The following is a 17,224-nucleotide window of genomic DNA, read 5'->3' as shown; positions in this document are numbered from 1 at the left end:
ACCTGCACACAGGCCTGGTGTGAGTGCAGGGGTGTCAGGCTTACCCACACAGGGGCCTCACAAGACCTGGCATTCTTCAAAACCAGGCAACGCCAGCAGCGGTGGGTCAAGAATGAAGCAACCTAGACTTATCGTGATCATTTTGTAATGCATGGAAATAGCGAACCACCATGCTGTGCGCCTCAAACTGTGCTGCCGGTCAATGACACTTCAATTTAAAAAAAAAAAAAAGATGTAAACACAGTATTCTATTAGAGTCTGCAGGGAACAATGGTTACATTGTCCTAACAATGCCAGCACTAACTACTGACTATCATTTAAAGTACAATAAAATTTGGGGGAGAGGGGGAGGAAGGAGGAATTCCATCTTCATCTCTTTTAACATTTATAAATTTAAAAATTGCTTTTTTCTTTTCCTTTGATTCTATGTGTATGAAACAATAGATGTTATTAACTAAACCTACTGTGGTCATTGTTTCCCAACATGCGTAAATCAATCAAACACCTTAAATTTTACAGTGCCGTATGTCAATTATTTCTCAATAAAACTGGGAGGAAAAAAAAAATGAAGCAACCTGTTGGTGAATTCATTCCCTTTATACCTAACGGTACCCACATGGAGTCCTACCCCTGACACTGTGACCGATGATGGCCCACAGGGTGGGTAAAGACTAATCCTCACTCTGGCTAGTTAAAAATTCCAGCCCCGGTGACAAAATTCACCCTCCAGGTGCAGTAAGGTTGGATTAGCAGCACAAACATTTCAGTTTCTAACATGTACAACCCAAGAGCCTTCTCAAGTTGTCTCCCCAGTCCTCCACCCTTCTCTGGAATCAGACACAGATTTTCAGATTACTGGAAGTCACAGCGGGCAGACACGGGTCCTGTCACCGGCACCAGAAATGACATCAGTTTGGGAGCAAGGTTTCTGGGAGTCCCTATCTGATAGGAAAGGCCTTGTGTGATAACAGACAGAGTTCTGAAGTAGTCAAGAAATGATCATTAAAAAAGAAGGAAAAAAAAAAGGGAGGCGGCTGGACAAGGATCTGGGCAACATTCCATTCAACCAAAGCCGAGCAGAACTTGCTGGCATAATTCACGACGTGAAAAAGCCAGGGCTGCCAGTGTGGGGTTTCCGGGCCTGTGAGACTGGAATAGGGTAACTCCTGTCCCGGGAGGAAGGAGGTTCATTAACTGATCCCCCACTTCATTTAGAAAGGAGAATCATTCAGACGGGCCCTGGCTGCAGGAGGGGAAAGAGAACGAGGGAGATTAATGCAAACAGAGGGCTGCATTCCCTGGCAGCTATACCTGGCGCTGAGCGATGTGGCCAGAAATCATGAGGTTTAAACTAATTTGGTACAACAGCCCCAGGCACTGGTTCTTTCAGAAGGGCTCGTCCTTTACCTCGCACGGGGTCGGGGAGGGGCACTCTGAGGACCTTGGTCTGGGGCCCTGGGCTTTCTGGATTTTTCGTCAGGAATTCTCTGGGTCTCCACCCACCTTTTCTGGTTTTGATTCAGTTTTCTGCCAGTTACTCCGACTCAGCAAGCCAAAATGCCCAGCAGGAAGGGATGCCTGAGGCAGCAGCATGGCTAAGACCAGGGGTTGTCAAACACGGCCCCATAAGTGCCTGGGAAGTTGCTAGAAATGGAAATGCTTGGGCACCCCCAGACCTGCTGATTGAGAAGCCCAGCAATGACCTGTGTTCTAACAAGCCCTCCAGGTAATGCTGACACATGCTCAGATGTGAAGGGCTCACCCAGTAGAAGGGCTCTTGATCCAGCCTTGGGAACTTAGGCAAGACCCTTCACCACTCTGAACCTCGGTGTCCTCATCTATAAAATAGGGGGAGACTCACAGCCCCACCTTAAAGCAAACTCGGGTTGCTTTAAGGATTAAGTAAGTTAATTTTACGTATTAACACAAGGCTGCTATTATTATTATTCACTGGAACCACCTAAACACCCGACAATAAGAAATTCGTTGGTACAATTTGTAACACTGGTGTTTTCTTTTTTTGGCTCTGCCACTTACCAGCTGTGCAAACCTCCTCCGGGCACAGGACCACAATTTCTTCTACTGCAGCACATACCATGTGCACGTTGCCCTTTTCCCATGAACTTGTCCACTTTCTTAACCTGGTTTTCGATGATCTACTACACACCAGGTCACTGTCCACCCTAGCGCTCCTCTCAAGCTGCCTGGACCCCAGCAATGGCTTCCTAAGAGCCACCAGCCTCTCCATGTCCCATGTGTCCTCCTTTCAGCTAGAAGGATCCTCCAAAACATGTCCAACCTCAGTGTGTCACCCTACTACCCCAACTAGGCAGAGAAATCCTCCATCAGATCAAAATTCCAAATCCTTATGGTGACACCCAATTCCACCCTTGACCTTTCATTTGGTGTGACAGATATTTTTAGTCCTTGTCCACACATTTGGAATATTTTACTAAGAGCATTTCAAAACTCCAGAAAAGTTGAAAGACTTCCACAGCGAGTACCCATCCGCCCACCAGCTAGATTCTCCAAGTCAAAATTTTGCTAAACTTACTTTGTCACATATCTCTAGCCAACCAGCCGGTTAAGATTTTTGGTGCCTAAAATCGACTTTGAAATACATTAGTATCCTTCCCCCAGACACTTCATCGTGCAAATCATTAGCCAGAGCTCAGCATCTCTTTATTTATTTATTTATTTTTTAGAATGTGCTAAACTGGTGCTTTTCAGCCACCCAAGGATCTTGTTGACATGAGTCCCTGACTTGGCAGGACTCAGCAGGCCTGAGGTTCTGCATTTCTAATGAGCACCCAGGGAAGGTCAATGAGGCCAGTTCTAGGACCTGACTTTGAGAAGTGAGGGTCTACTACTTGCCACATTTGCCTTGAGCCAGCCTCACCCAGGCTCCCAAAGCCCAGCCAGGTCCAGGGCCTGATGCACAGGGGAGCAGCCCTGCCAGGGAAGCAGGGCCAGGACAGAGCTCTGAGTCACGCATCAGGCACAGGGCCAACTGGGGAGGACAGCGGCTCGGTGACTCAGCAGGGGGGACCGGGGAGCAGGCCAGCACTGCTAGCTTCCATGCAGGCCCCGCCTGACCCTGGGCTTGGCTGACCCCTCTCTCTGAGGACAGGCGATGTGTGACTGCTGCTCTGAGGATGGGAGAGTGACAGGAGCTGGACTCTCCCCGTCTCCCAGGCTCTGCTGTGATGTCCAACCCAAAGACGACGGGGAGACAGCAGAGAGAACACTTACGCTGTCCCCTTCCCCAGATAGCGGGCCTCAGTTCTGGGGTGCGAAGGGGGTGTAGCAAGCATTGACTCGAGCTTCAATCCCATTTTCAAGAAGGGGACACTGAGGTCCTCAAAGGAGGACTGAATTGCCCAAAGTCACGAATCTGAAAGTCCTGTAACCTGAGTCCCAACCTTCGTCAACTGTAATTAGAGTCATTGGTCTGTTGACCTGCATAACGGCTCTCTCCCAGCAAGACCACAACCTCTGGGGCCATGTGGTGGGCTGTGCTTTCCAAAGATGGCCAGGCAACGCTCTTCCTCCGTCTAGAGGTTGGGGGTCCATGTCCCTCAAGTCTTTGCAATCAGAAGATTTTGTAATTGCCTCAGTCCAGAGACGATGGCAGAAGTGACCCTGTGTGACTTCTGGGATTGGGTCCTGAAAAGTGACACAGCTTCTAAACCTGGGTCTCTCTCTAGGAACACTCATTCTCAGAGACCCCGAGTGAGAACCACCCAGCTGAGTCCTGCCAACACCCACGACCGTGAAACGTAATAATGAAGTTCTATTGCTATTTCCTGACACCGAATTCAGGGTGGTCTGTCATGGAGTAACACATAACCGAAGCAGGGCATGGACCACATTTTCCCACATACTGTGGTGTCCTCAGAACCAAGCACAGTATACAACCGGTGCTTAATAAATGTCTGCTGAAGGGATAAAGGGACCCAGGTGAAATGAGAGCCCAGGGTCTGCCCAACTCCAAAATGAGACTCTTCTCCCATCACCACGCTGCCTTCACCATCAGATTTCGTATGTGAATCAGGACCTAACAGCCCGACAACCTCTCCAAGCCTTGATTTCCACAAGAGAAAAAGAATGGCTGGGAGAAGAGTCAGAGACCTGGCCCCCAGTGGCCCCAGTCCAGCCAAGCAGGCCCCAGGAATCCAAAAAGCACAAAAGGAAGAGGAAGTCAGCTCTGTGAGTCACCCCCGTGCACACACACCCAGGAAAGAAGCGAGAGAGTTTTATGCAGATCCCAGAGAGGACCAGAACTCAGAAACTGCCAATTAAGCAGGCCGGTCCACTGGGAGAGGCTGCTTCTCAGGCCCCAGAGGGCAATCTCCACCCACGTGGGCCCATCTGCCTCTCCCAGCTCGGTTCGCCCTCACAGCACCCCAGGGTCTGCAGTCACTCAGGGAGGTGTGACTTGTTCGGTGTGATCCCTGGTTCCATAGAACAGCCTGGTGGCCACACTCCAAGGCCACACACCCCACCGACAAACACCAATAGCAGCAGATACAACAGCTGGAGACACCTGAGCCCCTCCTCTGTGCCAGGTGTGGGCTGGATCCCACAGGTGTCCAGGCATAGCCACTGCCCTTGTGAACATTATACACCAGCAAACACACACACATGCACACACACGAACACACAAATCCACACGTGTAGACACATCGACATGCAAACATGTGAACATAAATATGCATGTATGCACACACCCATGTGCGCACACACACATACACATACATATGCATGTATGAACACACACACACACTTTGCTAATTTCTCCAACCAGCTCCTTCCTGAGGGGAGATAGCAGACGGGGCCTCTCGGGACACACTCTAGGACACGGGTTCCCCCAGCACACGCTGGGAGTGTTAGCTGCCTCCTCCGAGCAATGCCCCGCAGGTCCTTTCATCACCCACAAAGGCAGCCTCAGCCTTTTGCTGAGGTTCAAGCCAAACCCAACAGAACCACAGCTGAAAACTGCTCCTACTGCAATTTCATCTGTTAGTAGCTAACTAACCATGAAAAAAGCATCAAATGAATGCTCCAAAGGATCCCTACCCCTCTCAGAATAAAGTCCGAACAGCTCACCCAGCCCACAGGCGACCGTCCCACCTCTCAGAGGCCATCCTGCAAGCCCTCTCCTGCCTCTCATGGCTCCAGCTGCAGTGGCCTTTCCTGCTGCTCCTGTGACATTCCAAGGAAGCTCTGCCCCAGGGCCTTTGCACTTGCCACCCCTCTGCCTAGAACCTCTTCCCCTGGGTATCTACTCAGCTGGCTCTTTCAGGTCTCTGCTCCAATGAGGTTTCCTTCTCTGACTGCTTCCCCAAACTGCACATGACCCCCAACCATCATCTCCACTTCCTTCCCCTGTTTTCTTCTTCTCAGCCTTTACCACCACCCGACTGATGTGATACATACCTGGGTCCTGAGTTACTGTCTGTGCACCCTTGACAACATAAGCTTCAAGTGGGCGAGAACTCAGCTTTATTCACTGCTACAGCCCTGTGCCAAGATCTCGGCCTGGCACTTGGCACTGGGTAGAGGTGGGGAGGGGAGAAGGGCAGGAAGGAGGAAAGAAAAGAGGATGGAGGGAGAAAGGAGAGAGGCGAGGGTGATACACCACTGTGTCCTCTTCCCTTCAATCTGTAGGAAGAGCAGCCACCCCCACACCGCCCACTGATGTCCTTCTGCACAGACAGATTTCCCTCAAACTGACAGAAGAGACCAAGGGTCTCAAATCCCTCCGGGGCTGGGCACACACCACAGACGAGGTAAGCAGCAGGGAGTGCTGGGGACTGTGTAGGCTGGGGCAATGCTCCTCAGCCCTGGTCAACTGCCGCCATGTGGGATGACAGCCCTAACGCTGCCAGAACTTCTCATTTTTCTAGAAAAGCTAGACACTTAGAATTTATGTAAAATTTCCTGATTTTCAAATGTGTGCTCACATCATCTAAAACCACTACACCTGCCAAACGAGAAAACCCACAGGCCTGCGAGACACAGCAGGTTCACAACTACACATCAGATTCCCTCCTTAAATCCCCACTGGCCACGTCAGGGGCTCAGGTTTTCCATCTGAGGATGATGTCACCTACCTCCAGGAGTCTGGGGAAGACAGAATGAGATCCTGGATGGAGGACATTGGCTCAAACCAACCCTAGCTGGCACTGTGTATTTCTCTCTTGCATACACACACATGGGCACACACACGTCTCTGTGATCACCCGTGACCACACTTACGGGGTCGTTGATGGTTTCGGAGAACAGGGGTGAGCGGTCTGAGAGACAGGACAACACGAGCTGGATCAGCACGAGGGAAAAGTAAATGTAGAAAGTGGTGTCTCGGAAGACGTCGACTTCGGCATCCTAAATGGGAGGGAGGGGAGGAGGAAGGAAAGATCACTTTCTGGAAGCAGCCTGCAGAGGCCGGGATAGCAGCCTGCAGAGGTGGGGGAGCAGCCTGCAGAGGCGGGGGTAGCAGCCTACAGAGGTGGGGAAACAGCCTACAGAGCCCAGGGAGCAGCCTGCAGAGGTGGGGGAGCAGCCTGCAGAGGCCGGGAGGACAGCCTGCAGAGGCGGGGGGAACAGCCTGCAGAGGCCGGGGGAACAGCCTACAGAGGTGGGGAAACAGCCTACAGAGCCCAGGGAGCAGCCTACAGAGCCCAGGGAGCAGCCTACAGAGGTGGGGGAGCAGCCTGCAGAGGCCGGGGGAACAGCCTACAGAGGTGGGGAAACAGCCTACAGAGCCCAGGGAGCAGCCTGCAGAGGCTGGGGGAGCAGCCTGCAGAGGTGGGGGAACAGCCTGCAGAGGCCAGGGGAGCAGCCTGCAGAGGTGGGGGAACAGCCTACAGAGCCCAGGGAGCAGCCTGCAGAAGGCCCACTCCCTCAGGCCACAGGCCGGATGACATGCTTTCCCCCCTGGCCCTCCTCCCCTGGGAAGTAACAGCATGGTCCACATTGCCTGGTCCACACTGCCTGGTGAGAGTGTCTGAGAAGGGGGAGGAGCCCCAGGCTAGAGAGTGAAACAGACCTACGTTGAAGGCCTGGCTCTGCTCATGCTGGCCATGGGACTTTGTCAACTTACATAACCTCAATGTGCCTCAGTTTCCCTATCTATAAACAGACCAGTGGTTCTCAATTGGGGTGATTTTTGCCTCCCAGGGAACATCTGGTAGTGTCTGGAGACATTTTTGTTCCGGGGGTGCTGGGAGGCAACTGCAGTCAGTGGATAGAGGCCAGGGATGCCCCTAAACGTCCCACAAAGCACAGGACAGCCCCCCACAACAAAGATGTCTCCAGCCCCACGTGTCAGTGCCGAGGCTGAGAAATTCTGTCAGGGTGATGGTGAGGAGTCAGTAAGATTATTCACAAAGATTCAGTCCCTGCCTGGCATGTGGAAAACACGAACTCAGTGGATGCTAGCTGCCATCACTGTTAAAGACAGTCTGAGCTGTGGGCGCTCCACAAACGTTCCATTTGCCTGACACCAGTTCCTGATTAGCTCGAAGGCAGCAGGGAACAAAAGAAGAGTCTGAAAGGTCAGAATTCCCAGGAGCAGCAGATGGTGGCCAACGGGAACCATTTCCCAGCCAGAGCAGCGGCTGAAGGCACCGGCGTAATGCAGGGGCAAGTCCAGGGCCCCTGGGGGAGCAGCCGCTCTGCAAACATTGCTCCCCGCCAGGCTCTGTTCCAGATGAAAGACACCTAGAGCCGACTGCCTCGCTGCTACCACTGACAGGCTCACAGGGAGGTGTGTGTCTGCCTGCGGCTCCTGCCCTGAGAGCTGCACAGTCACATGGGGCCCAAAGGAAAGAAGGTTCTAGAACAAAGGTTGTGTGAGGTAGGGAAATCCCTAGTGAAGAAGCCAGGCCCAAGTGTTATAGCCATCCCCTGGTTCCCATGGCAACACGTGATTTCCACACAAGCCAGAAGGAAGGAGCACCTCTCAGGGGCCGCTTAAGAAAAATGCACACCAAAGCCACCACTTACCTCTTTTAAGGCAGTCATGATTTTGGATCTCAGGATGGCGAGGGCACACAGTAGGGCTATAAGCCAGAAAGTTAGCATCACCCCTGAGGACTGGACCCCTCTCCTTCTCTCGATCTGAATTAAAAAGGTAGCAAGCAGCTGGAAGAGAGAAGCACACAACAGGAGTCGTCAGGAGAAGGCCAGGCCCCGAAGGCCCCCACGGTCCAGGGCTGGCAGATGAGAGGCCTGGAGGAGGGACCGCCCTCGGGGCAGTGGTACCAGAACCGCCTGGGGAGGATCTGGCTCCAGTTTCAGCTCTGCTCCTGCCTTGCTAGGGGACCCTGGTCAAGTCACCAAGCCTCTCTGAGCCTCTGCTGCCTCATATGCAAAACAGAGATAACAGTATCTAACTCGAGAGTTGTGGGAATTTAAGGAGACCATGGACAAACGCAGGACAGGCTGGAAAAGTCAGGGGAAAGCTCAGTTTACAACAGAGATCCAGCACACTGTTTCTTAAAGGACCAGGGAGTAAATATTGAAGGCTTTGTGGGCCACAGAGTTCCCGTGACAACTCCTTGAGCCTGCACTGCAGCGTGAAAGCAGCCTCACCCACTACATGGAAGAGTGGGCATGGCTGCGTGCCAATAAAACTTTATTTACAAAAACAGGCAGAGGGCTGACCTTGGACTTAGAGCAGGAAATCCAGCCCCGACACTGACTGGTTCCTCTGCCTTGGGCAGCAGTGGTGATGCTCTCCTTTATGGAGCTCCTGTTCCCTTCACCGTGTGGGAGGCATTCACACACACTAACTCAGGGCAACCTGGTGTCAGCCCCAGTTTGCAGATCAGGAAGCAAAGCTTACTAAACCTGCTGCGGTCACACACTGTCTTCAGGGAACTTCATTACAATGATGGTGGTGGAGGCCTGGGGATTTTACTTCATTCCTGATACCTGGAGCTTTGACTTCCACTGTACACGTGACTTAACGATCAGAGACAGAAAACAATGAAGCTGCTTTTCCTTGAAAGAAGGAAACGCCAAGGCCATTCCCCAGATACAGTCATGAGCCAGATTCCCGAGGAGCTACGGTCACCCACGGCACCTCCCCAGCTGCTCGAACCTGAAACACCCCGTCTGTCCGTCCCCCATCTCCCTCACTTCCACATCTAATCCATCAGCATCTCACACTGGCTCTGCCACCAAAGCCCATCCTTGGTCTCCCTGGATGCCAGTCTCCATCCCTTCATGCCAGGTGACCATTCTCCACTCAGAGACCACTGTCATCTCTTAAGTATCAGAGCCTGGCATGCCTCACCCTTGCTCAAAACCTTTCCCTTTAGAACTGCAGGTTTTAACCCAGGGTCTGAGGACAGGCTCTGGACAGAACCCAGGGGTCCGCAAACTTAGATGGGAAACAATTACAGCCTCACTTTCCCCCTTGGGGAATTATATCACCACCAAGAACAAGTGAAAGCAACAAGCCACAGCGGCATCAGCAGTGCCGGGGGCTCTGCCACCACTGGAATTGTATCTGAAAATAGACAGCTGAAGATGTCTCCCGCTGTCATGCACGGTCAGTCGCTATTCAGAAGTTAAGGAGGTGCCACACCTGCTGGTAGACCCTGATTTCAGACGCATTAATAAGAAAGCACATATATTTTTACTTTGTTTTTTGATCTGTTGTTAACTGTGATTAAAGATAATTGGTTCCCCAGCCCAAATGTCCTGCAACCAAAGAATGGATAAACAATGTGTGCTGAATCCATACAATCAAATACACTGGGCGACTTAAAAAAAAAAAAAAGATCTTCGGAACCACAGGAACTGAAAGGTCAGACTCCAAAGGCTCCAGCCCGCATGGCTCCACTCATGTGACGTTCTGGAAAAGGCAAAGCAACAGGAACAGAAAACACAGCAGTGGCTGCTGGGGAGGGGGTGGAGGGAGGGGCTGACTACACAGGGGCAGCGAGAGGGAACCCTTTGGGGCAATGGAGCTGTTCTGCATCCCAACGGTGGAGGCAGTAGTTACATGACAATATGTGTTGATCAAAACATGAAATTGCACAAAAAAAAAAAGTGAATTTAACTCTATGTAAATTAAACTGAAGTAAAAACACAAATGTATATCACAAAATCTTTATGTGTGTGTGTACGTGTGTGTGTGTGTAGTGTGATTGGTTTCCTATGTAATCCTATGTATTTTGTGATTTTAAAGACACTATTCTAAAAAGGAGACCCGACTGGCAAAGAAGAAAGGGGCCCATGGCATAAAAAAGGTTTAGAACCCAGCTTTGGAAATGAAAAACAAGACAAAACCCACTTACCCTGAAGCTCAAGGTCCTAAAAGGTCAGCCCTCTGCCCTCCCTGCCATCTAAACTCCCCTCCTCTCCTCCTCACTCTCTCTGTCCCAGCCACACAGGCTAACTCTCAATTTCTCCTTCCAACCCCAGGACTTTTGCACATGCTATTCTCTCCAACTGCATCATCTTCTGCCTCCAGCCTCTTTAACTATTTAACATCCTGCTGATCCTTTAGGTCTCAGCTCCATCATCCTTTCCTCCCTACCTCCAAGACTAAACCAAATTCACCTAACAGCCACATTTCTAGATTTTCACCGTGAGGTCTTCTCATTTCTAAACGCCAGTCACTACTTTTGGTCTCTGCAGTTCCGGCCCCTACTTACCATGGTGACACCCAAGAGGGTTGGGCTGACCAGAAACACTGGGGCCAGGAGCTTGCCCATACTTCTTTCCCAGAAAGAGTAGAAGAGGTCTGCCCAGCAGACGATCCATAGCAAAAATCCCAAGGCCTGGAAGAGAAGTACAGACATATCTTACAACGGACAGCCCTGGGATTTCCCCCTGCAGCCCTGCAAAACGCTCAGCCTCGGGGGGGAACCAGGCAGCCCCTAAGCCATCAGCTGTGGTCTTCAGATACAGCGTGTATCCTCAGAAACATAGACAAGTCCTAGGTAGGGTGAGCCACCACCTGGGCCATCACATTCTGGTCTGTATCCTCTCCCACACCCCAGGCACGACTTCATCTGTTTGGTCACTGTTCTCCCCAGAGCGTAAAAACTCACATCTCTGGCTTACCTATATCTGCAGCCCTAGCAGCCTGCACAGGGCCCCTCACACGATGACCATTTATTCAGTAACATTCATCCAACCAAAGTTTACTGGGGGTCTACCATGAGCCACATACTTTCCAAGGTGCCAAGGACACAACAGTGCATAAAACAGACAAAAAAAAGTCCCTGCCTTCATGGAGCTGAGATTCTAGTGAAAGGAAACAGGCAAGAAACAAAGTGAAAAACGCGTAATTTAATACCAGAGAGGTTAAGTGATATGAGAAGAAACAAAAGAGGTGAGACAGAGTGGTCAGAGAAGGCCTCTCCCATCAGGTGACATCTGAGTAAGGAGCTAGAAGTGACTATTTGAGGCAAAGAACAAGTTAGGCAGAGGGAACAGCAAGTGCAAAGGTCCTGAGGTAGCAACACATTCAGTAGGTTTATGGCTGCTGTGGCATGAGCCATGGATGTGGTAGGGGATGGCTGCAGAGGAGCCTGAAGCCAGACTAAGGTGGGCCACTGAGAGGACTTCCCAATTTGATTCCCCATGATGAGAAGCTACTAGAGGGTTTGCAAGGAAGGCACGGACAAAATCTGACTTACATTTTAAAGCGAAATGTTGTTCCCCAAGCAAAGTATAAAGTGTTCCCACAGATCTAAGAGGAAGACGTCAGATGGAGTTGAGAGGGAAGTAGAAACTATGCTGAGGTTGGCTCGAACTGTGGTATGAAGGAGGCAAGTCTGGGTGATGGTACTTTACGCAAGGGGACAGCTTCAGTTAATTTAAGTTTTCCTGTTTGCCAAAGGCTTACAGAAATAAATCTTGGGGAACGGGGATTTAAAAGAACTGACACACATGCTAGGTCAAGAGGAGAAAGCAGAATGAGGAGCAGGATATATACACGCTCTTCTTGGGTCTCCCCCAGAAAGCTCACCCTTAACTCGGGGAAACCAGTGCCTGCGTGGTGGAGAACCTGACACACTGAGAAGCTGATCAAAATGAAGCCGATCGGCGAGGGGCAGATGGATACCACACGGCCTCAGATGTAACCCAGGGAAGGACCCCCACATTTTCTTTTGTAGTTTTCCAGCCAGACAGGCATTACCTGAATCTAACCTTGAAGAAATAATCACCCCAAAGCCAGAGCTGAGGCGCTGATTCTAAATGAACTGGCCCACATTCTCCAGACTTGACAGTGTCATAAAACACAAATGAAAGGTGAAAAGAGCTTCCAAAATAACAAAAGAATACAGAGACAGTGTGACCAAATGCAATGTGTGACCCTGAACTGGGGGAGGGGGAGGGGATGCTAGAAAGGACAGCATCGGGACAACTGACAAAACTGGAATGTAGACAGTAGGTTTGTTTGGGTTTTTTTAAGTGTTGCGTCCATGTTAAATTTCCTGAAAATAACTGGACTGTTGTCCCATAAGAGAGTACCTCTTGTTTTGAGAAAAGATACACTGAAGGAACAGGGAGGGGTAAAGGGGAGTGGGGGATGCTGGCTGTTCTCAAATGATCCAGAAAAAATTAATAATGTGTATATGGAGAAAGCAAAAGACAGGAACAATATTAAAATGTTAAATGTGGCAAAGTGTTAAAAATTGATGACTATGAGTAATGGGTATACAGGGCTGGGGGAGTTCTTGCAACTTTTCTGTAGTTTGAAACTACTTCAAGATAAAAACTCTTTTTTGAAGTAAAAAGACATCCTTGGTCAGGTAGGAAGACCTCCGGATAATCTCTTGAGATAGATCCGATCATCCTCACTGTAAGGATGGAGAAACTGAGGCTCGGGGAGGTTAAGAAATTTGCTCAAGGATGCAAAAAAAAAAAAAAAATTTGCTCATGGGGAAAAAAAAACCTTTTTTTCTATTTCTTTAATTTTCTATCTACATGAGATCGTAGGTGTTAACCAAACTAACTGTGCTAATCATTTCATGATAGACTAAGTCAAATCATTATGCTGTGCACTTGTACTTACACAGTGCAGTATGCTATTATACCTCAATAAAACTGGGGAAAAAAAGAAATGTGCTCGAGGTCACACAGCGAGGAAGTGGCAGAGCCAATATCTGAGCCCATGTCTGAATTCAGCGCCCCAGCCTTTTCCTACATTGTAATTCTGTCTCCTAGAATAAGGAACTCAGGGCCAATTAAGTTGAAGAAACGCGTCAGTTTTCACACCCCCACCCCGCTTTGATCAAATCCCACGTGACTCACAGTTTTGGCTTTGTTGAGATGTGTCATCTGGATGTAGCCCCGGTCATGGTGGGAGAGATAGAAGAAGTAGAAGGGGAAGCAGGCCCAGAGGTAAAAGCAAGGCACCCACACGAGGACCGTGTTCTGAAAGCACTTGGTGAAGTCGGGGTTGCTGGTGTTCCACGTGACATTCCACTCCTGCGGACAAAGACACAGGCACGGGGTCAACGGGGAGCCCCAGAGAGGGGTGAGGGGCTCGTGTGGAGCTCAAAACTAGCCTCCGAGGGGTTGCACAACACCGAGGCCCTCTCGGGCAGAACATGCAAACTAGAAAGTTTAGCAACCAGAAAGACTACGAACAAGGAGTGAGGAATGAAGGTAAGTCTCATCTCACCTAAAAGACAAGTTCCTAGGACCTGTGGCAAGTTCCATGGCTGTACGAAAGATGGAGACTGCCACTTCAAGGAAAGGTATTCTGTAAACTGAAGAGTCCCTTAGTCACATAAATCATTCCTACTTTACGATCTTGTACATTAAGAGCTTTCTGATATTCCTCTTCATTACCATCACCATGATCCCCATCATCACCACCATTAATGCCATCACCATCACCACTATCTCGATCACTTCCATCAGCACCATCAGCATCGTCATCGCGGTCATCATAATCACCACCATCTTCATCAGCAGCGTCAGCACCACCATCATTACCATCTTCAGCAGCAGCATCACCACCATCACCACCACCACCATCATCATCTTCAGCAGCAGCATCACCACCATCACCACCACCACCATCTTCATCATAATCATCAGCACCAGCACCAGCACCACCACCATTAGAAGCAGCAGCATGAATAATACCCAGATTGCAGTTACACGTTCTAGGCTCTATTCTAAGTTCTTTATATGGATTTTCTCCTTTAATTCTATAATTACTTTATCAGACCTTTGTCAGGAGAGAAAACTGAGGCACAGAGAGGTTCAGTGATTTGTTATCTCACGGTTGGTAAGATCCGGAGCCAAATTCAACTCAGGCAATTTGGTTCTGGAGTTCCAACATTTAACTAGTAAAACAAATTTGTTTTACTTTTATTTTTTAAGAAACCACCCGCATTTCATTAGAGACATGATGAACCTATACATAAATAGGTCAGGTATATCTGCCCAAGAATAAACTTCAACTAGCCCTTAAGCCTTCTGTAACAGAAAAACGTATTTCAAGCTCTGATCTGACCACTGACTCATTATTCTACTTTAGGGAAAGTTACTACCCTATCCTGGGGTTGCAACTTCCTATCTCAACCATAATCAGGTGGGAAAAAATTGGAGGTCTGAAATTGGTAGCCCCCAGGCCAATTTGGCCCACAGATGGGTTTGTTGTTATTGTTGCTGGTGTTTTAAGCATGCTTAAAAAAAAAATCCTAAGTTAGCTGCCAACACTTAAAATCAGGAAATTTCATATAAAAATTTGGATATCTGGTTACTAAAAAAAAAAATCAGAAAATCTGGCAGGACTGGGTCCATATCTGTGCTTCACAACCATTAAGAAGAGCTAAGGAGTAGCCAGTCTTTGGATAAGGTCCATGAGTTCCAGCTGGCCATCCTCATGCAGCCCACTATCCCCCGCCACCTCCCCACCCACCCTCCAGATACCTCCAGACAGCTCTGATCCCAACAGCCCTCCCACAATCAGATAAGTGAGACCACCAAGGAACTCTGAGGAACCTGGATTCTTACAACTCCATGCAAGCTTTTTAAAAACATCAAAGAACGTTGAAGAAGAGAAAGTGATGGAAACAAGCAGAACATTTCACTTAAAGATACGTTTGACCACTGAGCAAAATGTATGTTCTGAGCTTTCCCAAAAAGAGACAGTTGTGCACGACAGTGTGAATATACTTCACGCTAGTGAAGCATACGCTGTAAAATAACCATTTGAGATGGTTAAAAAAGAAAGAATTTGACTTTTAAAAAGAGATAGAAAGAGAAAAGACCAACGTATTGAATAAGCAAGTACCCAAACTGGTTCTTCAGAGGTATAATTATGCTATGATATACGTGGTTATTTTTCCAGAACCAAGAACAAGGAATCATTGAAAAGCAAACTTCAAAAGGTCAACACACACAAAGGGATTTAGCTAAGAAACTTCTAGACACAAAGAAACCCTAAAAAAGGACAGAGGTCACGCCTCTGTGGACTTGGGCATTTGGAAGACAGCCCTGGAAATAATAATCTGATCGTGGAGAAGAGCGGTTTTATACCAAAGACTAATTATTTTAGCTGGTTTCACGCGGCATGTAATTCTTAACGTGATGGTGCAAAGGAGGATTAAAACTGTTGGTGGTGATGATTACAGACAGAAAAGTTTCTGAGCAGTTGCCAGAGAAAGCCCATTCCAAAGAAAGCTGCCTTTCCAGTAAGAAAACCATGCTGGCACTTAATAAATGCAGTTGTGCGTACAAGAAGCTCCATTCGCGCTTGAGACATTTCACTAACCTGATTCCCATCTGCACTTCTGCAATCGCTTCCTAATCATTCCCTGCTTCCAGCACCGCCCCGCCCCCTGGTTTAGTCTTCCCCACTGCAGCCAAATTTAGCTCATCTATCCACACATCTCTCCATGTTAGGTACGCCATACTACCCACCCATCCGTGAACTCATCCACGCATCAACTCATCCACCCACCCACCCACCCACCCACATACGCCTCACTCTTTGTACTAATCTACTTTTAATAGGTAACACATTCATGGGCTAAAACTTTTCCAAACTGCACAAAATGGTAAACTGTGAAAAATCAGTCCTCCTCCCTGAACCCGCAGCACCTCCTACCCCACAGGCAAAACTACCACTGCTTACACCTGGTGTGTGCTTCCAAATGCAGCTTCTCTATTTTGTCTCCCCACAAGGTACCATAATACATCCCTGTTCCGTACCTTGCTTCTTTTTACTTAACTAATATTAGAAAATGATCTCTATCAGTGCCCCTCGATCTACTTTTATTCTTGATAGTTTTGTTTTATTTCTTTTGAACAAAGGGTGCAAGTGACGAGTCACCTTCCAATCCTGGTCCCTAACCCCCTCTAAGTTCCTCTCTCTAGAGGCGACAGCATTGATTCCGGAAAATATCTTATGCATATATAACAAAAATTAGTACGTATTTTCTGTTATCAAATGGAAAGCAGAATACTCCACATCTTGTTCTGTACCCTCCTCTCTCCTCTTAATAACAGGTCTTTACAGATCATCCTCACTGCACACAGACAGCTTCCTCATTTTTTGTTCCAGCTGCTTTGTATTCCATCGTATGGATAGACTTGACTTTATTTAACCAGTCTCCTGCTGACTGTGCATCGGGCTGGTCTCATAAACAATGTAGCAGTGAATAAATAACTTAGTGAATGCCTCATTTCATATCAGGCAGGCATATTTCTAAGATAATTTCCTAGAAGTGGACCTGCTGGATCAAAGGGTACATGCACTTAAAATGTAAACAGACACTGTCTCCAAATGGGTACCATCAGTTTACACTCCACCTAACAAGGTACAAGGGTAACTACTTCCCAAGCCACAGTATATTTCAAGCTTTTGATCTCTACCAATCTGATAGTGGAAAATATCTTCCTTCTCTATGATGAATGAAACTGAAAGAGAAAGAAAAATACCATCTGATATCACTCATATGTGAAATCTAAAAAAAAAAAAAAAAAAAACAAACGAACTTATTTACAAAACAGAAACAGACTCACAGACATAGAAAACAAACTTTTGGTTACCAGGGGGAAGTTGGTGGGAAGGGATAAGTTGGGAGTTTGAGATGTACAGATACTGACTGGTATATATAAAATAGATGAACAAGTTTATACTGTATAGCACAGGGAACTATATTCAATACCTTGTAGTAGCTTACAGTGAAAAAGAACATGAAAACGAATATATGTATATTCATGTATGACT

The 17,224-nt window shown here is 48.4% G+C and overlaps 1 protein-coding gene across 4 annotated transcripts in view; it reads right to left on the bottom strand.

Annotated features, from left to right (window-relative positions):
* The window catches only part of ABCC1 (ATP binding cassette subfamily C member 1 (ABCC1 blood group)), a 126,705-nt gene that overhangs the window by 76,168 nt on the left and 33,313 nt on the right, over positions 1–17,224 (bottom strand). For all 4 annotated transcript variants that reach the window (XM_064478472.1, XM_064478471.1, XM_064478473.1 and 1 more), the window contains exons 2-5: positions 13,285–13,461; positions 10,674–10,799; positions 8,011–8,148; positions 6,262–6,387 (exon numbers count right to left, since the gene is read on the bottom strand). In XM_064478472.1, the coding sequence (XP_064334542.1) occupies positions 6,262–6,387; positions 8,011–8,148; positions 10,674–10,799; positions 13,285–13,461 (567 nt within the window). The remainder of the gene's footprint in view (positions 1–6,261; positions 6,388–8,010; positions 8,149–10,673; positions 10,800–13,284; positions 13,462–17,224) is intronic.

This window comes from Camelus dromedarius, chromosome 24 (assembly GCF_036321535.1).
Source record: "Camelus dromedarius isolate mCamDro1 chromosome 24, mCamDro1.pat, whole genome shotgun sequence".
In the NCBI taxonomy this organism is placed as follows: Eukaryota; Metazoa; Chordata; class Mammalia; order Artiodactyla; family Camelidae; genus Camelus; species Camelus dromedarius.
The sequence above is the reverse complement of the archived record's forward strand: the minus strand, read 5'-3'. Positions and strand labels throughout refer to the sequence as shown.